Here is a 25193-nt window from a genome sequence, read left to right on the forward strand (position 1 = left end):
GCGTACCAAGTACTGGATTCGTGAGATGTTTAGAAATGACAACATATACCTGCTCTCAGGTTTTACACATAAATACAACAAATAAAGTTTGCTATGTTTTTTTTTAACAAATTAGGCTACTTACATATGAGCATGGCAGCATATAAGATGATCTGCCTCAGTCTCAAAACTAGCAAAGGTGCATTTCAGCCAATTTAGTTATTTTTAGTAATTGTAAAAAAAAAAGTAGGTGTGAGCACACCTATATATGCACACAAATGTGTTTTAAAATACATGATTAGCAAGTGTTGATTAAGAAAAATAAGGAAGGAAAGGTCCTTCATATGATTTTTTTTCTGAAACAACTGAGGTTCCTTTTGGTAATTGGATTCACTGAAGCTGAAATTGATAATTAACTGTCTTTCAGCTTAAAGGATCATTAGAAAGTCAAGCACCTAGCCACATAATTACTATAACCTGACATTTTTCTTTCAAATTTTCTATCTCCTTATGCTCTGTGATATAAAATATCTTATTGTGTCTCCAGATGACAGCTTGTAGAAAACTAATCCTTTTCTGAAAATATCATATGTATCTTCCTAGAGTTTTGTTTTAAAAAGTTAGCTAATTGGATTTAAACTACATTGTACATCTAACTTTCATTTTTCTTAAAAGATAAGGTATAACATTTTAAAAGTTAATGTACAGATCTGTAGATGACACAAAGAAATATTTCCCAACATTATTTTTCTTAATACTGAACTGTCCGTTTAAAAAAAGGGGGGGGCTAATCATCATGTGGCCACTGTGCATGCATGCCCACAGGTGGTGGATAATAGAATGTTACCTTGGGAGCAAAATAAATATGGGAACTCAATGAATAAGGAAGGCATCGGTCAACAGTTACAATCTGAGAAAGGTACGGCAAAATCAGTTATGTGGTGCCATTATCTTCATGAAATAGGCATATACTGTGACAGCACTTCGTCGCAGGAAGAAAGGCCTCAAATATACACCTCTGGCACTCAGAAGCCCTGTTTAAGTGTTACTCCCTCAGCTGGATTTGATGTGTAGGAAAAGAGAAAGACCAAATATGAGATGGGTTGACTCCCTTAAGGAAGCCATAAGCTTGAGTTTACAAGAGTTGAACGCAGGACATTCAAGGGTTGCCATAAATCAGAGGAGACTTCTGCATTTAATAACAATAGCAAATGCCCAGCCATTTCTAAGGATAACAACAGCTGCCAGGAACGAAGTACTGAGACATAGAAAGTACTGTAATGCCTCAAATGAAGCTCAAGTAGGCCACCCTTACCCTGGCTGTGTGAGGACTTCAGTTTTATAGAGCATAGTTTTAGAAAGTGACATAAACATCCTTTGAGTTCTAAAGCAGCTTCCTTTGCCATTCTTAAAGCGGCACACTATCTGATACTGTACATATTATTTCCCAAAGAACTGTTTCTAACTTACATCATTTCCTGATGGCTTGATTATAAAGAAAACTTGCATCCTACAATAGTTAGTGATTACTATAACACTACACTTATAGGCTGCAAAAAAATTAAATCATTTTCTGTAATTCTACATGTCAAGATTAAAGTTTGAAATATAAGCACGTTACAAAACTAAAGGAACCCAAATAAAGAAATGTATGAACTTACTGCTATTTGGATTGTCACCAATGATATGATGCCTGCCACTCCAATACCACAGCAGTAGCGTAGCATCACGAGAGCCAGAGACAATGTAGCAGTCCCCACCAATATAAGACTCCGATCTTGCAAGGCAAGTGACTACATCCCAGTGGCCAAACACAATCTGAGTTAGCTTGCCTACAATAAAGAGATGATGGTGTTATTGATGTTTGTGTTTTATGAGTAAAAATGGAAGATAGTAGATTTGAACATAAAACCAACACATAGACACAGGGAGAAATCTTTTTAAGGCTGGACCATAAACACTGTACCATATGTCTCTGCAAGCAGCAAACAAAGACTCAGGCATACAACTCTACTCACTTTTAGCAGGGCAGTTTTGTATGCAGCCTGTGCAGAATATTAGAAAAGAAAAAGGTGATCCATTACTGGATCTGGACACTGCAGATCCAGTAAGATCTTCAGGTTCATTATTATTAGTTTTCATTTAACATACAATGGCATCTAAAAGAGAGAGTTCCAGAGAAGAGATTGTCTGTACTTTCTGCTAATGGATCTGCTTTTTCACAATGTGTGGGTATATTCTTTTGCCAGAACTCTCTTCCTGTGCCCTATTCTCATAACATTCTGTGAGCGGATTCCACCTTCCTTAGGTGTCAATGCTGGTATAACATTGCCATTAATTTTCTTCCTAGGAACACAGGTAGACATAAACTAGGTTGCATTATTTGTCCATTGAGCCCAGCATTGCCCATTGTTTGATTGACACTGACTTCTTTTTGGGTATCAAGCAGAGGTTCCCCCTATCATCTGGTACCTGATCTTTTTTTTTTCCTTTTCACCTGAGCCCTAAGTAGGTGGCGCTCTCACACATTGAAGGGGGCATGGTAACTTCACTTATTTGCATATGGTTTATGGGACTAGAAAAGTGGTTCCCAAACTTGGATCCTGAGATATTCTTGGACTAAAACACCCAGAAACCTTCACCACTAGCTGTGCTAGCCAGGATTTCTGGGAGTTATATTTAATGGACATCTGGGATCTAGGGACCCAAGGTTAGGAAGCACTGGACTAGAGCATCCTTTCCCAACATTCTTTGCCGACATGCCCATCATTTACTGTACATACATGGCCCTTCTGAGAGTTCTCCATTCAACATTTTCTACCAATGGCCCTCTAAATAGTGTTTAAAACTTTGAGTTATACAGAATTTTAGAATAATAACTAATGAAACAGAAACTATACAACACAGGGAGAACTTTCCTTTCAACAATTCTCATACCAGACACCCACACTACTGTGAATATCAAGGATATTTCAAAAATAATTTGAAGTTCACCATAGCCAAAAAAGTAATCCACTGATATCACTAGAATTTAAGTAGCTATGCTTATGAGTGCTTTCCCTTGCATTCTGTTCTTTATCAGCCATTTACTGGTCCATTCTTTGTACAGAACAGACTTTTAATATTTCCATTGAACATGACCAATGAGCAGATAGATTGTATTTTCTTACATAAGAACATGCATTTTAAAATATGTGCAACATTACCTGTTTCTGTAGAATAAACTCGAAAGCTCTTGTCCCAGAAACCACAGATAAGAATGTAGCGATTATCTGCCGTGACCACAAAACAATGAGCATTGATCTGAATGCTTTGATCCACAAGGTCTGTGATCTGCCGTTTGTTCACACCAGAATTATTGGCTACACAAAATGAGGAGAAAAAATAGAAGAAAGCTTTTCAGCAACTTTTTGTCCAGTGGTATCTGGAAAAATAATAAAACTTAACTCTGAACAGTGGAGTTTAGTAAACAATTAATGCTAACATGATTAGCTAGCTTTCGGAAATAGGGAACCATTGCACATTGTTAGGCTTCTTGTTGAATCTGAAAGAGACATCACAGAGCTGATGAGATGGACAAAAAGGCAGTGCCATCTAGTCTCACAGTCCGAAGGCAATAAACATACATTCTAGTTATAGATGGAAAGGGATGCAGAGTAACCTACGAGGGATGCTGAGGACCTTGTCCCAGAGGAAATTGCTTCCTTATTTAAAAACCTGCCCATTAAGTTATCTTCAGGGAATTTCCCCTTCATGATTGTTTCCAGGGGTGGAATCATATGACATTGACATCATAGTTGCTGATTAAAGCCTTTCTGCTGGCAACTCCAGTCATATGGAGATCTAGACATTTGTTATCTGTCCAAATGGTTACCTGGTGCTGGAGGACTGCTGAGAAGGGGGAAATGATTTTTCCCCTTGTAGTCACAACTAACACATTAGCATATTTGATATGTCCACTATGTGGCAAGTTGCTATGCAATTCCATCCCTGTTTTGTTATTCCAGAGAAAGGAGGGAATAGGGACTAACTTTTCGTTTATCCAATCGAAGCATCAAAGTGGATTTTTTAAAAGAATGAAAACATCCATTTATTTTCATCACATTCTGCAATGTGCTTTCTATATTTAAATCATTCAGTTTACTTAAGAATCAGTAGTCTTTTTTTATCACACATGGTTCACCTCTGTCCCGCCTCCCACCCCATGTGCTGTCTCCTGAAAAAAGAGAATACATTAAGGAAATATAATACATATTTCTTGATGGATCACATTGGGATAGCTAAGCTGGTAAGTTCATTTGGCTGAGCAGGAGTCTTTGCTAACTAAAGCTGCAACTACTCTGCCAAGCTGAGTCAGAGATTCAGCTTTGCTGCAGCTTAAGTTGCAGCCTATTTTTCCACTTTTATTCAGATTAGGTGATCACATGGAGACCATGGATTGTTCTGCTGCCAGTTTCCACACTCTGATGCATTTTGATCTGCACCACAGCCCACAACCCCCCTTCCTTTGATTTCCCTCTGCTGATCCTTGGCTCTCTTTTTAAGGCTTGTTGTAAAGCCAGTGGGCTGTTGCACAGCATTAGGTCAAAGGGACAGTTTGCCAGAGTTCTCTATAACATACATACATATACACACAGAATACATAAACACAGTAGTGTACTGTATGCTGTTGGTGTTTTTTCTATTTCATACTGATTTTTTTGGGGGGGGATTGTCCATGCAGAGATGATTGCTCACTGAGTTTGGTATCTGGCTGTATACCCAGAACAGTTAGCTTGTGTTGCCTTGGGAAAGCTGCACAGCCCCAGGATGCCCCCAGAAGAAGGGAATAGGAAACCATTTCTAAGTACTCTCTACCTAGAAAACCTTGAAAAGGGTCTCCACAGGTCAGAACTGACTTGACACTACACAATTATTATCATTATTAAAGATGATCTAACACTAAATTAACATATAAATGCAGTGATAATGTGATCTAGCAATAACCTTGGTAGTTGGTTTTTTTAAAAAAATTAAAATACATTGGGATGATGAGGGAGAAAAATCATGGTGTGTATGTGTTCCCACTGTCTAGAACATAATGCTGAATTTAGTAAATCATCAGAATATCACTCATAGTCATGACCCTTGCTCTCCACATCCTTTTAGAGAATGAAACAATTCCTGATCACTCAGGAAAAGCACCATTCAAATTGCTCTGGCTTGAAAAAAAAGTAGACATCCCCAGTGGTAGAAGAAAAAATTCAACTTTGGAGGGAAAAAGAGGTGGACTGATTTGAACTGGCCTTTGTATCATTTTTTAAAATTTCAAATGCACTGCTTGGGTCCTTTCAAGGAGAAAGAGGGAGTAAAAAATTTAAATAAATAAATTAAACAAATAAATAAATTCATTTCAGTTTCGCAGCAAATCCCATACTCTTTACTTTTGTAGTCACAAGCCTGAGAAAGGTCAATGTTTACGGAATTGTTTTACCCGGTTTCTAAACAACTAAAAAGTTTCTTCACTGGTCTATTTCTGTTCTAACATTGATTGGTTATCTGTATTGCCTGTTATCCTCACCACTACCACCAGTACATATAATGCTTTTAAAAATGAACTTTTTCTGGCATTTCATTCTTTAAAATACATAGACCTATAACAGAAAAAGGAGTAATTTTGGCCTGTAACCAGTAGAGGTAATCCACGGAAAAGACATTCTGGAAAAGGGCAGCCACTCTCAGCACTCATTTCAATACACTTTACTTTCAGTCAACATTCCCTCCAATTTTCTGCTAGTGTGGGGTGGGGCCGTGGCCCATGCATGGAGGGTTCCGGCTGTGACTGGAATCAAAAGGATGGCAATTCTGGCCCAGCTGTGTGGCTCCAATCCAGTGCTGCACGGCTGCATAGCTTAGTGGGAACATTGGTTCCAGTTCAAGGAAGCATGGTTACCACACTTATACAGTACACAGAATGATTCCTATTTATTTTTTGTATTAAAACAGGGCCCATGCCAACATAAAAATGTTGACTATATGGTTTTGTTGCAGTTTGGACCCCTTGCTCTCTCTCAGCAGGGGTCCTCTCACCTTTTTCTGTTTTGATTTCTTGGAATTAATAATTGCAATATTTCATTCTGTAAAACTAAGGGATGCACAGGAATTGTTCTTCCCTAAGTATATAACTCTTTGCTTATTTTGTTCTTGCAGACTACGTCAAATGTTTCCTCTTCACCATACTAGATTATTAGCTCTTCTGTGCATTTTTAATATTTTGAGACCTTTTGAGAAGAACTTCCAGAATGGTTTTTGTACAAAACTGTACATGTTGAATTAAAAAGAGAGAGACAGAAACAATGCCTTGTATTTTGTAGGGGAAAAAATGTACAAGAAAAAAATGTTTTTGCACAAAATATAATAGACAATTTTTGTTAGCAATGCCGTTGCTGATTTTTAAAAGGCTCTGATATTTTAATATTATAAAGGAGAAAAAAATTATCACTGCAGTTGGCAGATTTTTTGATCAGATGTCTCTCAAAATATGAAGACACCTTCTTTTGTTGAGGATGGAATATCTGAAAGACCTCCTTACATCCTTGTTCTTGTTATTGTTTACTGTTTTCATAAATGATTAACATCATTAAGATGTATCGTATTCAAACAGAGTTGAACACACATGTTTTTAATAATAGTTATTTTAGTTTTTGACATACCGATCAATGGATCCATTTCAATGGGAAGATGATGAGCTTGATCCAAAGAATATCCTGGTGCTCCTCTGAGGCCTAAATGATGAAAATCATACTGATAATTATGATACCACCACCACCACCGCTACTACTAAAAAGGGTGATAAGCAATACCACAAAAATCCCTTTATTTTACGAAATTGGAACTGTATTATGAGAGGGGCGGGGTAAAAATCAAATAAATAAATAAAATAAAATAAAATAAATAAATAAATGACCGTATTCCTCGTTTTTATGTCATAGTTTCACCATAACAAAATAGTTATTCCTTTGTAACCAATGGCCAGAATCCTATTGGTAATGCCAAATGGAGAATCTTGGGTAAAAATGTGTGTGCTGGATGCTAGACTAGGTAATTCTTTGGTCTGATCCAGCATGGCTTTTATGTTCATAGCTGACAAAGCATAGGAAAATAAAACAGGGGAGTGTTTCATTCCTATTATTTGTGCTTTCTTTTTATGGCTCTAAGCCCTCTACCTCACTCCTGAATTATACCTGTACATGACAGACACATTAAAAAACAAATAGTGGCTGAATCTCTTGAAACCAGCTGGGCACTAGGAATATATACTTTATCCATATGGAAGCTTGAGGAATGGTGATATGTATTTTACTACCCAATTACTGGTGCTATAAAGTAGTATTCAAAATGACACTATATGAGATTTTTAAAATAAAGTATCCTTAAATGGCAGCTAATTGATACCTCTGGAGATGTTGCAGATTTTTAAAAAATCTTCTCTGTGTTAGTATATACTGTATTGCATAAAAGATTCTGTGTAAAAGAAGTATACCAAACATATTTGAAATAAATAAATTTAAATAACCCCCCCAATGCACTTTGTAGAAAGCTGAATGCAAAATTCTTAAAGTGTCTGTAAGAACACATACCTACTGTGTTGTGCCATCTATTCACTGCAAAAAGCCGGCTGCAAGTCACAGTTACCACAGCAGGAATGGTAAGATGAGGGAGTGTATTTGCTGCCACATGTGTGACAGGAGAATTTGATGGAAATTTGAGAACCATGATGACATCCTGCTGCATCTGATCTTTAAACATAAGTGGACTCTGTGGAAGGAAACACTGTTGAGTAGAAAGGAGAAGAGAGCAGAAGAAAACAGAAGGGATGACACAATTAGTGAAGAGGTCTGAGGGGAAAATAAGGTTAAGAGAGTCAGGAAGCATTTGCACGTACAGGGGAAACAGTGCTATCTCAACATCTAATACTACAAATATGGGACAGCAAATTAGAAAAGCTATTGCTGGAGCATTACACAAAGGTAAATAGAAAAGGGTATGATTAAGGTCCATTGGGTTATCATTACAGGGTGTGAAATGATAAAGTCAGCATTAACAGGAAGAAAATTTCAATGAAAGCAATATTTCATACAATAAAGATGTCAGTCAAGTAGAACCACCATTTAAGCCACTCCTAAGCTTTGTATTGCATATAAAGCAGTTGCTGAATAATATAACTTGGAGGAACTTAACTACAATTCAACAGAAGACAATGGCAAAACTGAACATACTAGCCCTGGCAGGAGAAAAACAGCAAGTACATAAGAAGACACATTGGGCAGCTGCTGAAAATGGCATTCACATGAAAAGCACTCCCCCTCCATAAAATTTAGCACAACTTTCTAAATGTCATGATGTAGGGCATATACCTGACTTGCTAGCAGCAGCCAATGATGCGGAATAGAGAGAGAGGAAACACAAAGCTTAAAAGCATCAGGACATGAAGTAAATAGTACTATATGCTGCAGGCTGCATGTGATCAAAAAACGCAGTCCTACAATTCTTAGGATGTGTAGCATTGCCTTCAGCTGAACCACAATGTTTATCACACTGGTAAATGTCAGGAACATTCCCCTTCATAGAAATTGTTCCATCCACAACCACATGGACTTTTTAATTTCCCTCTCAAACAGGACTTTTGCTACAGTGCATCCAAAACTGCTCTGTAAACACCTTTGAATAGCTCATGATATCCCATGAGCTGCTTAGTGGCTGTTTCAGAAAGACAAAGAAAAATGTTCCAGTTTGCCTGTCTAGTCCATGTGCATCCACTAAGGGGCTTTGTTTTATTGGAGCTAAATGTGTGGCTTTATAATGCTTTCCACTTTTGCATTATATTACTACAATAAACGGTTTCAAAATAATGGTAAATTAAGAGATAGCAGAAAGACGTTGCATCTGAGATCTGTTTGCTGGCATATAATTGGAAGTAACAAATTTGTTCGAAATAAATCTTTCTTAACTTCGATGGGATTTACTACCGAGTAAATACCACTTCTAATTATTCTCTACCTGGAAAACTCTGAAAAGGGTCACCATAGGACAGAATCGACTTGATGGCACTTTGGGAAAAAAAGTACAAACAGGATTGCAGCCTAAAGTGATTTCTAGGGCCGGAATCCTGCTAACTTATTATCCATATATAATGGGGAAGTGCTGCAGTTGTGACCAATTGAAGCTAATTAACGATGTGTCAGTTGCATGCCTGGTCATGACATGGACATTTCATACAGATTTGACTGTCGAAGTTAGGAAGGGAGCAATAGCTCAGTAGCATAGCATGTGCTTTGCATACAGAAAGTTCCAAAATTCAATCCCCTGCATCTTCAGGTAGGGAGGAACAAAGTGCTGGCTAAAGCCCCAGAGAGCCATGACCAGTCAAGGTCGACAGTCTACATTAGATAGGCCAGTGGCCTGACTCTGTATGAGAAGGCTTCCTTCATTCTTGCTCATCAAAAAAGTGGAGATTGGGAGGAAGCTCTCGATTGCTAGAGAAATCTTACTCTGGCTCTACATTAGTTCAACAATAATCTCTACCCCAGGAAAAAAAAATAAAACAGAAAAACCTCTGGAATTAATATACAAAATAAAGGATAAAGAGCAATTTTGGAGTTCAAATTAAAGTGCAAACTACATCCTCTCTGGGGAGTGGGCAGGAGGCTTCCCCCATGATTTGAATTACAGTTCCTCACTTCTGACAGGGAGCCAATGTTCATAAATCACATAAATCATTTCCTAATGCTTCCTTCTTCTTTTGCAATATGATCTTCACTATAAGAAAATGTGCAAGGCTCTTTATTTAACATGATGGGTATCCATAGAATACATAGCATGATAGAAGCTTATTTAAAAAGTCAAAGAACTGATGCAAAGTAAGTCTGTGACTAATTTAATAGAACATTTTTGTCTATACACTGCAGCCTGACGTTTTTCTTTAAAGAGTAAAAATATAATGTTTGTGGTGAACTCAGGGCATATAAAGAGAAAGTGTTACTTAAATTGCTATTTTATGACCTATGAAAGGATCCTCGCATTCAGAGGAAATAAATTCCCAACAAGCAGTTATATCTCACCAGGTGCATGGCAGAGCTCCGAGGCGGATGTGGCTCAATAAGCAACTGAGATGGCGTCTGTCCAAAGTTCTGTATCTGTGCCTCCATGGCCTGCAGGGAAAGGAGACTGATTGTCATAATCAATATGCATCAAAGAGATAGGTCAACACACTCCTTGACAATGCAAGCATATCCCAAGTCAGCCATGAAAAAAGTCCAGAAAATTCACCGGGTACTCTTCTCCCAGGCTGCAGACTCATCCAAGTGTTAGTATTTTGTAGACAAGATTTGCTTCTCCTTTCAAGCATGCTTCAGTTAACCAACTAACCATTCCTATTTCAAGTAGCTGGAAATGCATGTGAAAATGTTAACCTGTGAGGACATGCAGATAAAGTTTTGCAAGGTTTTGCTGTACTAAAAACAATAGCACATATACCTTAATAAAGTCCATTGTAAGGAGGAAAGTATGAGGATCTCTAATAAAATAAGCCTCTGGGATCTTGAATGAAAAAATAAATGAGAAATCAAATCCATGAAAATTTATTTATTTATTTATTTATTTATTTATTTTATTTCTATCCCGCCTATCTGATCATATTAGACCACTCTAGGCGGCTTACAGTAAAAACAACAATGTAATTTTAAAACTTTACAGCAGAAACTTAAATAAAAACATAATAATAATAAAGAACAGAATAAGAAAAAAGATCGTCAAGGGTTTTCTGTTGGGAAGGCCCGCCTATACATCAATGTTTTTAGTTGTTTCTTAAAAATGCCCAGCGAGGGAGCCGCGCGAATCTCAGGGGGCAAGTTGTTCCAAAGGCGAGGAGCCACCGCCGAGAAGGCCCGGATTCTGGTCTTTTCCTTTCGGGCCTCTCTCGGCGTTAGGCTCCTCAGCCTTATCTCCTGGCTCGCGCGAGTGACACGGGTAGATCTAGATGGGAGAAGGCGTTCCGCCAAGTATCGAGGTCCTAAACCGTTTAGGGCTTTGTAAGTAAGCGTTAACACTTTGAAATCAATGCGGAATCGGATTGGCAGCCAATGCAATGCGGCCAGAGTGGGGGAGATATGTTGGTATCTTCTCAGCCCACTGAGTAGTCTGGCCGCCGCATTCTGCACCACCTGTAGTTTCCGCAGCAATCTCAAAGGTAGCCCCACGTAGAGCGCATTACAGTGGTCTAATCCCGAGACTACAAGCGCATGCAAAATTGAAATCTAGAAGAAAATTTACTATGTTTTCTATAAAACTGAATGTTACAGATGATTAATACATCAGCATCAAGGCACATGTGTAGAAGATAAACTATGATGGTGAAAAAAACTGACTTATTTTCAGACAATGCTCTCAATAAAAACAATAATGTGCCTTAATTAATTTTTTCAGTAAGTGCAAGCTTTTCTTAGAATGTTTACTAATACCCACGATGATACGAAGATTTAAAGATAAGGCCCTGCATTTCTAAAACATACAGAACTATTTTGGTTGCAATCCTATACACTGACCTCTAAGAAGATGTACGTAAGAGTGTATTACTATTTAATTCCAATGTAATAGATGATAAAAGATGATAAAGGGAAAACCCATCCTTCAGGTTGAAATCTCTCAATAATCCTATTAATTTTTTTTAAGATTGCAGAAGAAAAACCAACAAAACTAAACTTAAAATCTTTTTATACTAGGTTTTAGTTATATAAAATTTTATTTATTTATTTATTTATTTATTTATTTATTTATTTATTTATTTATTTATTTATTTATTTATTTATTTATTTATTTAAAAATATAAAGTATTGTGAGTTGCTGAATTCCCATACTGGCTAACAATTCACCTGCATGCTGGTTGGTGTCAGAATCACCACATTGCAAATTTCTATAAAATAGAAGTGGAATTACTGCAGTAGTAAAATGGCCCAGAAAATCATAAGCACAGTTACATAAAAAGTGCTTGGGGGACTTGCCCAAACTATTTTGGGATTTCAAGGGAAAATATTGGCCAAACCCATCTTGCATTGGTATGCAAATATTGTATGTTTTGTAGGTGAATGGCCCCATGTTAAGAATTCACCATGGACATTACTCTGTGGCACACTGAGCAACAACATGCTATGGCATTTCTTAACCTAAGGCAATTTAACATCTAATGTTACATAATTTGTGTTTACCAGGGTATTTAGAAAAGAGGATCTGTATGGAAGATACGTGGTCTGCAGCTATAAAGCTGTACGAGAACTCCTAAGAGTACTGATGACTGGTCATAGTGGCTGGCACTCGTGGCAACTAGAGCTCAGCATATGTTTGGGGCATATGTTTCTCAATCAAAAAATCAAATCTATTTGTCCCATTAGGTTAAATAGGGAATAAAAAGCCAAATGGGTAGTCATACTGCTGTAGTTCTCCTGCATGGAAACCTAAATATGCTTCCCTGGATCAGTGTTTGCTGCATTTTAAAGATGTTAGCACATTACATGGCCAAAGAAATCAAGGGTTCTGATTGGAGGGGGGGGCATTTTTTTGTCTCAGGGATTTTTCCCCCTGTGAGAAAAACAAGTGCAATAGTGGCTGAACACTGTTGATGTGTAGTCCTCCTAAAAGAACTGTGTTATAGATTGATTGCTATACAAATTGCTATGTAAATTCTACAATTAGGAGTACATCAGGAATAAACATTTACCCCCATGCTGTTGAGTGAAGGAACTATGAAGAACTGCTATTCAAACAGCCTCCTATGAAGAAATTCTAATAGGGTTATGCCCAATTATATCGATTCCAGAATTTAAATAATACAGATAACAGGAAACATAAAAGATAGTTTGAGAAATATATATTTTTAAAATCTTCTAAAGACCACATTTCATCATGTTTATTCCTATATAACCATCCTGCTTCCCTTCCCCCCTCCATGATAAATATTTAATCATAGGAGTGTGCAGAGAAGTAATACAAATGTTTAATGCCAAACAGCGTCCTCTGACGATATAGAGGTTCCCAGAAAAAGCTGTATTGATAAACATTTCAAGCAAATAACACTTATTTTTCAGTATTTCTAACCACATTAAGGTCATTTTCTTGTGCTTTTAAGGCATTATTTTCACATAAAAATTTTATATTTAGTATCCATATTAATCATGGACATACATCTGCCACCTTTTATAGCAATGGCTTAAGCAATGTTTCTTTTCTTTGCAGATGCTACAGAGAAGTGAATTAAATCTTGTATAGGGCTTCAGGATTTTAATTTACACATTTGCTTTCAGACTTGACCAGCCTCTGGCAAATTCTGATTATACAGCTACAAATTCAGTTTATACCAGTGCTGTTGATTTTACCTCCCACTTCAAATAGATTTATATTAACAAAGAGGGAAGCTGAAAACAACCATAATTTCTAAATAAGATGGCCTGTTTAGATGATAAGGAATGGACAGTTAAATTTCTTCTGTCAAAGGAAACCACTGTTTTATGGCTAAATACATCTTATTTAGTATATATGGAGTGGCTGTTATAGCATCAGATCTTTCATGTGTAGATGTCACTGGTATGCTTCTGAATATTCTATCTGCTCAAAAAGCAAATCTGATTGGCCACAGCCATTGGTTTCTCCTTAATAAGACTAATAAAAGTACAACCAACCCACAAACCTTGGCAACATTAAGGTAATGTTTCTTGCCTAATATCTGTAAATGCTACTAGTGAATGCAAGAGTAAATTAAATAATACACAAACTTCCCTTGTAAAATATATGATGCTTTTAGTTTATCTGCAAAGTTACTACCAAAATTATTTCTGCTTGCCCAAATTTTATTCACTATCAAGCTGTCTCAAAACACTTCTGAACTAACAGTAGTAAGAAATGTCAAGAAGTGCTGGCTTCAAATCAAAAATATCTGTGAAATCAGACAATTATGACTGTTCTAATTCATGTGGGAGGCATGCTGCTTGCATAAATTAGAGATGGGGTACATCCAAATTCTTTTTCACCTCAAAATATATATGCAAGGCAATACTGAAAATGTTCCTAATTCTGAAGAAAACAGTGCCCTATAAGTACACCAGATTTTTTTAGGTTTAATTTTTAATGGATCATTATTACTGTATTATATGATGGACTACAATAGATATGTATAATTTATTGCTTGTTTTTTTATTCTTGTAAAAAAGAATGTCATCATGGTCTATGTGTTCCTGTATCTTGATAATCTTTTCCAAAACTACATTAGCCTAAATTTTTTGCTCGTATTGCAAATCATAACTGGATTTAATTCACTCAGTATATATGGAAAAAGTGTCACCTAACTAGATTTGTAAAACAACTGTTAAAAATTATTCATTTCCCCATCACAGTTATACTTTTTATGGTAAACTTAGTTTGTATATTCATTGCACAAACTGTTAACATCACATTCTTAGATTTAAACAAATTGCCAAACTGGGACCCAGTAAACGAAAATGAAATAAGGCCATTAATAGCTTGCCTAAAATCAGGGAAGGCACCGGGACCCGATCTAATACCAGCAGAGTCTTTAAAGACCAATGTAGACTGGTGGGCTCCCCTTTTATCACATTTATTTACATTCATTAATAACACTGGGCAAATTCCATACTCCTGGTTAGAGGCAATAGTGATACCAATCTATAAGAAGGGGAACAAAGATGAACCCTCAAATTATAGACCAATTAGCCTCCTGTCAATAGTGGGCAAGCTTTATGCTAGATATCTGAATAATAGACTAATCACATGGATTGAGGAGGAGGAGATCTTAGGGAATGAACAGGCTGGTTTCACGAAGAACCGCTCCACTTTCGACCACTGTATAGTACTGAATCACCTCGCAGAGAAGTATATGGGTTGTCATGGGAATGGCCTGTTGGCAGCATTTATAGATCTAAAATCTGCCTTCGACTCAATACCCAGAGGAAATTTATGGGAAAAACTCTACTCTTCCTCAATTGATAAGAGGCTACTATATCTTATCAGAAGCCTCTACCAACAGACCACAATTAGGGTAAGATGTGGAGTCGATGGGAATCTATCAAACCCCATTCAGGCAGAGAGAGGGGTTCGCCAAGGTTGTATTCTGGCGCCTACATTATTTAATCTGTATCTAAATGACCTTCCTAAAAGCTGCACAGCTCCTGAATTTCACTCCCCGAAATTGGCTAAAATCAGAGTGCCTCTTCTACTATATGCAGATGATGCAGTTATCATGTCACTATCAGAAGTTGGTCTCAAACGTATTTTACGTGCATTTGAGTTATTGCAGGAACAACCTATTAACAATTAACTTCCAGAAAACCAAAATAATGGTTTTCTCTAGACATAGTAAAGTTAAAGATTGGGTTATCGAAGGCCAACATATAGAACAAGTTAAAACATTCAAATACTTGGGAATTGTCTTCTCACGTACCCTCTCCTAGGTGCACCACAGACAAGCAGCAGTGCAGGTGGCTAATAATACAACCAAAGTTCTTAGACGATACCACTATGTCCAGGGTGGGCAGTTCATCCCTGCTGCTCTACAGATAGTCAAGTACAAAATTCTTGCACAGCTCCTGTATGGTATTGCGATCTGGATAAACGGTTTCAATCCCTCCGTTGAAAGTGTTCTGTCAAACTCACTGCAAACCCTATTCGCTATGCCAAGATGCTGCTCTTCAGCTGCTTTGCGTTTGGAGGCTGGCCTTCAATCAGTGGAATGTCAAGCCTGGTTGCATGCATTCCGATTCTGGTTGAAGGTGGTATATGCTCCCATAACCAGTGGGTATATACACTATTTACAAAAAGATGTCTTTACCAGCTCATGGCACAAGGGATTTACTAATAAATTACATCTCTTAGGCTTCTCTATGGACTTCTTCCTGAGTCAGCCTTACAACAACATCAAGACAATGCTTGTGCAACGCATTAAAGACATAGATCTCCAGTACTCATTAGCAGGTGCAGACAGGACCTGCTCACCAACGTACTTTGGTATAAATTTTAACTTTCCCAAGTTACCAAATTATCTATATTAAATCAATGTACCAAGGTATCGTTTTGCCTTCTCAAGGGCTAGGTTCAATTGCTTTCCCTCAGCCTTGTTAAAAGGGCGGTTTAATAACATTCCTTATGGAGAAAGGATATGCCCCTGTGGGGAAGAAACAGTTGAGTCCCTGGCACACACCATTCTAGAATGTCGTTTATATAAGTCTGAACGTACCCATTACCTCTACCCAATAATGTGTAAATGCATTAGTATACCTCCCGCAGACTACCTTAAGTTTCTGCTGTCCGGAGAGAACCAATTAATATCACAGTCAGTGGCTAAGTTTTTATTCTCAGTTTTAAGAATCCGTAAAGTGTTGTGTTAAGATAGATGTATGATTCAAGTTTCATATTCCTGCTATCTTTTGATATATAACTTGTTTTGTATATTTTATGTAATGTTTTTATCCGTGTATTTTTGGGTCTTTGACCGTACAATAAATTCAAGTCAAGTCAAGTATATTTATTTCTTTACATTTATAGCCTGCCTTACCTCCAATGAGCTAAAAGTGGCATATAAGGCTCTCTTGCTCCCCATTTTATTTTCACGACAACCACACTGTCTCAAGGTTCCTCAGTACGGTTCATTCCCAAATGGAGATTTCAACTCAGGTCTCCAGAATCCTATCATAATACTCTACTATGCCATATTAGAAACATCTGAGTGTTACCAATGTAGACCATGTAATTGAGTAATCTTGCACTGTTTGTGAGTTTTACAATATAAGAAATGCACATATGACAGTTAATGCTGACCTTAGCATTATTTAATTTGTCTGTATATATTGATTGTTTCCAAAGTCTGGCTTAGACAATCTCTCACAACATATGGTGGCAGCTGCCAATTTGCCACCCCCAAAGTTTGTTTGTTTGTTTGCTTGATTTATATCCCACCCATCTGGTATATTCTACCACAAGTTTGGAGTGTGTATGGGTAGTCAGCGCAGTGCAGTGGGAAAGAAATGTATATCACCCTAGTATATTATGGCCTGGAGCCAGACTAAGTTAGCTGCACTTAAATTTCATTAAAATCAATAGGATATGTTAATTATTTATTAAGTTCCTTAGACCTTAGTAAAAATGAAGTCCAATTAATTTAAGATTAAAACAAGTGTTTAGGGAACTGCCTATTTCCTACTGCAGCACCACCTCCTTCCACAATGCAACCTCCTTTGCTCTTTGTATTTCAGCAATCCAACATGCGAAGGAAGCTAGTGTTTATTTTCCAGGGATTAATCCTGCACCTTTTAAAAAATGCTTTCACAATCATTCTTCTTGCAGCACTTGAGGGACCACTGCTTCTAGACATGGAATCAACATCTTGTCTAATTCGGTCCTACGTCTGAATACAAGCAATGTCTTTAGATATTTAGAAGTGCTACTGGCATACAGTACTCTTAGAAGTAACAAGAGAAGCTACCTTGAACTTTCCTCTCCCTTCTGCAATAATAACACAAACAAAAAGAAGAGTACTGTAGTATCTTTAAGGGAAACAAATTTATTTCAGTTAGATATAATGTACGTACCTCTTCAGTTGGTGGAACACAGTATATATACAACACTCATATTGTGGGACTGGGACTGGGACCAAGTACGGGATGGAATTAATTTGAATGTCAATAGCACATTCATTCCAGGTGATAAACTTCCCTGCTCTGGGGGCACAAGGGAGGGGTTTTTTTTTTAGTTTAAACTCTCATTTTTTAAAAGTTAAATCCATTTCAGCTAACAAAAATCCACTGTAACAACCCTTACAAGTGCACAGTGCCATTAATTTTAAAAACTCCCCCACTAAATAAGCATATTAGGCTGTTTGGCCACACCCTTTCCCTTTTAGCCCTATTCCTGGGCTGCTGAATTGCAGCCCTGGGCTGCTGGCAGAGCTGAAAAATGGATCCTTACCCTGCTGAGATCACTTAGAATTATTCTAAATGCATACTGGAATGTATGGCTTTAATCCACTTCAACTGTTTTCCCCTGAAAAATTCCTTTTTTTCCCCTACAATGGCCATCCTGAGATTACTAACAGAGTTTCTTGGGAGGCTGAAATGTTCTGATGCTGGGGTTCTGTGTGTTGTTGTTTCTGATGCAAGATTTGTGGTTCTTCTGGTGATTGTTTCTGTCTGCCCTACATAGAATGAAAGGGTGCAGAGGAGCAGAGGATAAGGTGTATCATAAATGAGCTCTTGATGTTGCATATGACAGTGGTCCCCAACCTTGGGCCTCCAAATGTTCTTGGACTACAACTCCCAGAAGCCTTCACCACCACTTCTGCTGGCCAGGATTTCTGGGAATTGAAGTCCAAGAACATCTGGAGGCCCAAGGCTGGGGACCACTGGCATATGACATTGTTGCATGTAAGCCACCTTGGGTGCCTTTTAAGGAAAAAGGCTGAATAAAAATACTTTAAATAAATAAATAAATAATACTTCCTTAGGGGTGAAACACCACCTGTGAACTTGGTGGGAATATGCATTCATAATAAGCATTGAAAATCTGCAGGCCTTTCAGAATTTCATCTAGATTTGATATTATTCCAGAACTTCACTTTGAAACAGAATACTTGGTGTTATTCAATTAGGAATGTGAGGAAATCTATCTGGTAAACAGAACTCCAGATGCTTCGTGGATAAACCAAACCTACAACAGCATCTGTACTTCATGCATTTTAGGGAATAATTTGCTTTACCTCAAGGGAAGAAAAAGCTTCATCTATCTCTCTTATCCTCAGGATTTGTCAGTTCTCCCTTTCTGAACTCTCTGACTGAGCTTTCTGTTGTCCCCCTGTTGTTTTTCATTTTTCTAGCTACATTATTTGATGGCTCATTCTGATCAGAATATTTATGAAATGAGCACATCATCTATGCAGCCTTTAAAAACAACAGCAACACAGAAAGAAACTTGTATGTATTTTACCCCACGAAACTGGAAAGCCAATGGACTGCAATTATAGTACAGTCTTCTATACTTGCACTACGGACTTTCATGTCAACATGGCTCATATGTCAATGTGGTAATGCCAACATTTCAGGATGGCCCCATGTTACTTCTAACATTTTTTAAAAAATGAACCAGAGGGGGAAAGCTTCCATCTCAGGTCTGCTCCCTAGGCCCCACCCTAGACCAATTTGACTTGGTTCACTGGCTCTTATAACGAGAATCTGGGCTATGAAAGGAAACATTTTTAGTCACATAGAAACATGTTAGGTTACAATCACCCAGAGCAGTCTACAGCTGATTTCGAACTGAGTATTCTTAAAGAAATGAACTTAAAGAAAGAAAGAAAGAAAGAAAGAAAGAAAGAAAGAAAGAAAGAAAGAAAGAAAGAAAGAAAGAAAGAAAGAAAGAAAGAAAGAAAGAAAGAAAGAAAGAAAGAAAGAAAGAAAGAAAGAAAGAAAGAAAGAAAGAGACTTGCATAAATCCACTGATTATTAGTAAGTTAAATTCTGGCAGAACTTGAAATGTTATATTTTTTAAAGGAATTTGTTTTGTTACTTTGGATCAATAGCAGATTGTTATTCTTATAGTTTTCCTATCTGGAAAGACAGCTCATTCTACTGCCCATAACTAACATATTTTCACTGGTGTAATAGTAGAGAATATAGGAAAAGGCTCACCACTTCACTCACGTGTTCCCCTTTATGCATGGTGGGTATGCACAAATGGGTAATGCCTCACTAGATCTTTGATCTCTGGCATTTATTTCAAGATACTGCTGGGAAAGCCTTTTGTCTGAAAACCAAGAGAGCTACTGACATTCTGTGTATGAATAAAACTGAGCTAGGTGGAGCATGATCTGAATGAGTATAAGATTTTAGAAGCCTTACTTTCAATATTTTTTCGGGTAATTTAAATGTTAGGGAATTTTAAACCTCATTTGCCATTCGACATATAACTCACACCGAAGAGATTCACGCCATCCCATTGGAATTTCCAGCAATAAAAAGACAGAAGCTATTCTTGGATAGTAGACTAGCAGTTGTTCACAGCTGCAACAATTAAGTGCCACAAGCTTCTTGTGTATGTTGTATTAATCCAGCAAAGCATAGAAGGGTGGAAGAACCTCGGTGTAATGAACTGAAATCTAGGGCCTGTAACCACTACTGAAACAAATGACAAAGCAAAATTAACTTCTACTTTTTAAATTTTCATGGAAGTTATTTCCGCCTTATACTCTACGAAGAGTGGCAGTATGACTCTTGAAGCTATTACTTGTACAAAGCCAGCATGATTAATAGCCCTTAAGCACTCTGTTCTTTGGAACTGACAGCCCTTTGGGCATACAGCAATATGCAGATCGAAAATGTTATTGTTTCATACTAATGGTGTGAGATATTGCTTTTTTATTTGTGTTTACAGCTGTTAAATAGCATCAGTATGTCTAGGACGTGTGATATGTTAGCTGAAGAATATTGATTTCTGTTTGATGTTTGCATCTGTAAAAGCATAGAAGAGATTTCTTAGAGAGCTAATAACCACAGCGAGTCAAGAGCTTTCATTTAAGACTTGTTAGGATATGGAGATGAAATTGCGAAATATACAAGATGCTACAAATCTGTTTCTGTCTCAAAACACTATTCAATATAACTGCTGACAAAAATGTAAATATATTTTTAGTACTTTTAAAAATAGTAGTGGTTGTCCTACTTCTTTAATATTGCAGAAATGTTCTACAAGATCTACGGTTAAGTAGCATGTGTGTGAGATAATTGTTTCTAAGTGTTGCATATACAATTCTAGGCCTTTTTTAAAAGTTGCTTTAGGACTATAGGAGCCGTGGACATTCAAGAATCTATGTATCTTTGTTCCACAGTTTTTGGACATCAATGGAATTCAACTGTTTGAATTAAAGTATTAATATATGTGTTCTTACTCAAGGATTTGTCAAAAGCAATGACCTAAATATAGCATTAGCTAGGTGCCGCAACCACTTTTCTTATTCTCAGTTTACCTACTTTAACTATGATGCTGACACTTCTGGTGACTGCTAGCCATCACTGCTGTTGTGAGATGACACCACATGCAGGTGTAAGAATTGCTTCCACCAGACCCAGTAGTTTATCCTAATAAAGTACTGTTGACCTGAATTCATAGTGGATCTCCTAGCACCCCTATCTGTCTACCTAAGAGTGAGCCATCTGTTTTGCATGGGGGCTACAATCCTGCAGAGTGTTAATGTTGGGGCCTGCATGCCAGTAGTGGAATAAGTCCACTGAGCATTAATCAAGGAGAACACTCTTTCCACATTGCCATTGTGACCAGGAATACAGAAGAATAATTCACAAATTTTAAGTAACTCTGAAAAGCAACTTGCATTTGTTCAACTTTGGAAAAATAAACTCCGCTCGTGTGCCCAGGGAGAGAGAAGTGTCTCCGCGTGCCAGCTGTTGAATGTGTGCCATAGGTTTGCCATCACTGGCATAGTGCATGGTGGGTGGGCGAAGATACAAAAGGTGGACATTTTAAAGATTTTTAGCTTTGCCTACCGGACAGAGGACATTAGCCGAAAAAGGAGGACATGTCCTCCTTTTGCCGGATGTCTGGCAACCCTAGGCAAGACCTACTCTTCTCTCTCTCTTTCTCTCTCTCTCGCTTGGTTTCTCTCTCCCCCTCTCTCATTTTCCCTATGTCATTCTTCTCTATTCCCCTCCCCTTCCCCAAGTGAAAATGAGACAAAAGATGATGGAATAGCATAATAAAAGTTATCAAAAACCATTTTGAGGGAAGACAGTACTAAATGATCTCTGGGTACAGCTGGAATGATATGGCAAGGAGGCTTAAGGAAGGCAGGATAAAAACATAAAAATGCCAGGATAACCATGTGTTTAGTGGACCTACTATTTGTACCACAGCAGGTAAACTAATAGAAAGTTTGTCTGAAGAAACGGTGCCTGTTGATTACAATTCTTAAACTCACTGAGAATAATTGAGATAGAAGGGTTGGTTCTTTTTCCTTCACTTTATTTGCTTTCAGAAATAGCAAAAAACACAAAATAAAAATTATTTAATAGATATTATGCCTCAGGGCAAGTCACACAATTTTAAAACTATGCACTTCAGGAGTTACCAATGGAACCGTTTCTCCCAAATGGCGCTCATATATTTCCTTTTGCCCACCCACCATGTGCTCATCAAAACATGAAGTCAAACTTTTTATTTGTTTAAGAAACAGTACTGCTTTAATTATATTTTTAAGAAGCCTAGAGGCTATTGACTGAAAGGAATCTTATTCCTTTCAAAATTGAATTCCAAAATTGTTAAATGAATTTTAAACAACTTGAAAGCAGAAAGGTTTAATGTAAATTTGAAACTTCTCCCTCTCTGCTGATAAAAATGCTTTTTGGTGCTCATGAAATTTGATAGCAATTGCTTACAGCTACCTAGATAGGTTTTTATTTAAAGAGTTCCAGAGTGACTTTTAAAAACTGTTATCTCAAAGCAGATTGATCTATGTCATGTATATTTGCTATGATTTTATTTTGTTAAGGGATACATTCACTCAATGTCTGGGTGACCTTTTTGTTTATTTTGGTTTTATTTATGCTAGGTAAATTCTGATACCTCTTATATTCAATGCTGCTTCTGTAAGTACCTTATCAAATACTGGGCACAGTTTTGGAACATACCAAAGGGTTGGGAAGCCTCCTACAGGTTTTTTAAAAGATGCCAACTGAACTTATGCAATATACTGTATAATTCCAGCAATTAGTTAAAAGAAAGATTGTATTATGGCACCATGTTTATATAGCCAAAGCCATCAATTCATAGGGTTAGATCCAAATGCAGTTACAGTGGGGTCTTGACTTGAGAACCTAATCCGTATTGGAAGGTGGTTCTCAAGTCAAAAAGTTCGCAGGTCAAATTTGCATTTCCCATAGGAATGCATTGAAAACCATTTGATCCGTATCTGCTCTGTTCCGTCCATAGAAACTAATGGGAAGCTGCTATTCCACCTTCGACCACTAGAGGGGGATATTTTGTTTCTTTTTTTCTTAGGTCAAGAAAGGTTCAGGGAAGGCAGGGAAAATACAGTCCAGGCAGTCTGAAGACTGTCTCCCAATCCACTCTCTAAACGCTGGGAGGAGTGAGGAAGCAGACAGGCACCCTTTTCACTGGCCAACAGTTAACTGAAAGTTCAAATTTTGCACTTTCCCTGCCTCCCACGTGGTTTTTTTCAGGTTTTTTTCAGTTCGTAACTCAAATCTAAGTACGTAAGTCAAGTCAATATTTTCCTATGAGAGCGGTTCGTAAGTCAAAATGTTCGTAACTCGGGCCATTCGTAAGTCAAGACCCCACTGTATATGTAGAATAAACCTACTAAAACTAAATGTGTTGTACAGTATTTGAAATCCCTCCGATTTCACTGGCTCTGCTCTATGGATAATATAAAGTCTTCTGGAAACTGCTGTTGCTAGAATCATATGTAAGAAGAACAAATATCCCACAATCCACTCACCACTGTAGGAGTATACCGGATACCTTGCAGTTGTGGCCAGGTATAACGAAGCATCCACACCAGAATCAAAGAACATGAGAGACACTGCAGACTAAAACAACCTCTACCCAGCCACAAGGACTGGGGATCACTACACACAAAAGACCAGCTAATGACACCCATCAATCATAGTGACAGATAATCTCTTCTCCTCATCACAACAATACACCAACAACAAGGCACACTAATCACCCATCTCCTGAACTGGACAAAAGCCTATCTCACAGCCATAAATACTCCACTCCCAAGCAAACAACACCAGAGCACAGAGTGCTGTCCTCTGAAGATGCCGGCCACAGAGACTGGCAAAACGTTAGGAAGAACAACCTTCAGAGCACAGCCAAAGAGCCTGAAAACCCCACAAAAACCATTAGATCCCAGCTGTGAAAGCCTTCGCAAATACATACTAGGTCTTATTTTCAGGTTAGGTCTTATTTACGGGGAAACAGGGTAGTTAACCTGTGAGTCGGGCTTTACTGCTTTAAAGACAAACAAATGAAGAATCTTTAGAATGTGGGCACAATCCTGACAAAATCTTTCTCTCAACAGCTCAAAAAAAAACTGGAGGGAGAGTGCTTGGAAATGCAGACCACTAGGAAAGAGTTCAGCACACCCTCTTGCCTCTCCCTTGCCACTGCTCAAATAAAATGTATGTTACTATCCCATCTGACATTAACCACATAGCTACATGTTTTGTTCCATTGCATATCTGCACTCACTTGCAAATCTTTTCAGTTTTCTATAGGAAAGTTCATATATTTACATATTCTCTAAATATAAACATTTCTATAGATATTTCCCCCTAATATATAATTTTTTTTGCAATCAGTTTCCTCTAATATTTTACTCAGTTTTCTCTCGTGTAAGCATTTCTGATAAGAAAACTGAATTATAAAACTTGGAGAAGTGCAAAAAATGATGGCTAATAGTGTTCCTGGTCATATACTAGTTTAGGAAGCATGAGTTAGGTTTGTTTTTATTTAAATGAATAAAATAAATTTTATTTCCTGTGGTTTATATGGGAAATTTTCTCATAACATGATTAATAATAATCATGGTTAATAGTAATCATCAGCCATTGATTCTAACTTATAGAGACTCTTTTCAGGCTTTATGGCTAGAGAGTACTCAGAATGGGATTGTCATTCCCTTCTTCTTCTTTGGGGGGCCAACCTGGGATTGTGCAGCTAGCCCAAGGCCACATAGGCTGTCTCTACTTTCTAGAGGCACAGTGGGCAATCAGACTCCTAAACTGTGGCTTTACAGTCAAGTACCTAGGCCACTGAGCTATTCAGCCAGCTACCATAAGATGTCTACCATGTGATAAACAATTATAAACCATCTATTGCCACCATCTGATAACCCTGCCCTCACTATGATGAGTAGAAAAAACAGGGCCATCTTTTGTGTGGATAACACTGAATAGGAGAGAAACTGACAAGAGAATTTCTTACACAAGTGGAAACAAACTTGTTTAATTTTATTTTCCAGTGTAATTTAAATCTTAACCTACGCTTTTAGACATAGTAACACAGCAGATAAACAAAACTTAGTAGCTGTAAATCTGTACAAATCTTTAGAGCAACTAGGAATACTTTCTACGGATCAGGACAAACAA

General features: G+C 37.6%; 1 protein-coding gene across 5 annotated transcripts in view; it reads right to left on the reverse strand.

Annotated features, from left to right (window-relative positions):
* Window positions 1-25193, reverse strand: part of NBEA (neurobeachin) — a 470696-nt gene that overhangs the window by 13946 nt on the left and 431557 nt on the right. For 3 of the 5 annotated variants that reach the window (XM_072993781.2, XM_072993780.2, XM_072993778.2), the window contains 5 exons: window positions 10080-10169; window positions 7599-7791; window positions 6672-6743; window positions 3186-3341; window positions 1641-1811 (listed from right to left, as the gene is read on the reverse strand). In XM_072993781.2, the coding sequence (XP_072849882.2) occupies window positions 1641-1811; window positions 3186-3341; window positions 6672-6743; window positions 7599-7791; window positions 10080-10169 (682 nt within the window). Of the gene's footprint in view, window positions 1-1640; window positions 1812-3185; window positions 3342-6671; window positions 6744-7598; window positions 7792-10079; window positions 10170-10494; window positions 10558-25193 lie in introns of all 5 variants that reach the window. The other 2 variants (XM_072993783.2, XM_072993779.2) reach the window with 2 other exon arrangements.

Source organism: Pogona vitticeps, chromosome 3 (genome assembly GCF_051106095.1).
Source record: "Pogona vitticeps strain Pit_001003342236 chromosome 3, PviZW2.1, whole genome shotgun sequence".
Taxonomy (NCBI): Eukaryota; Metazoa; Chordata; class Lepidosauria; order Squamata; family Agamidae; genus Pogona; species Pogona vitticeps.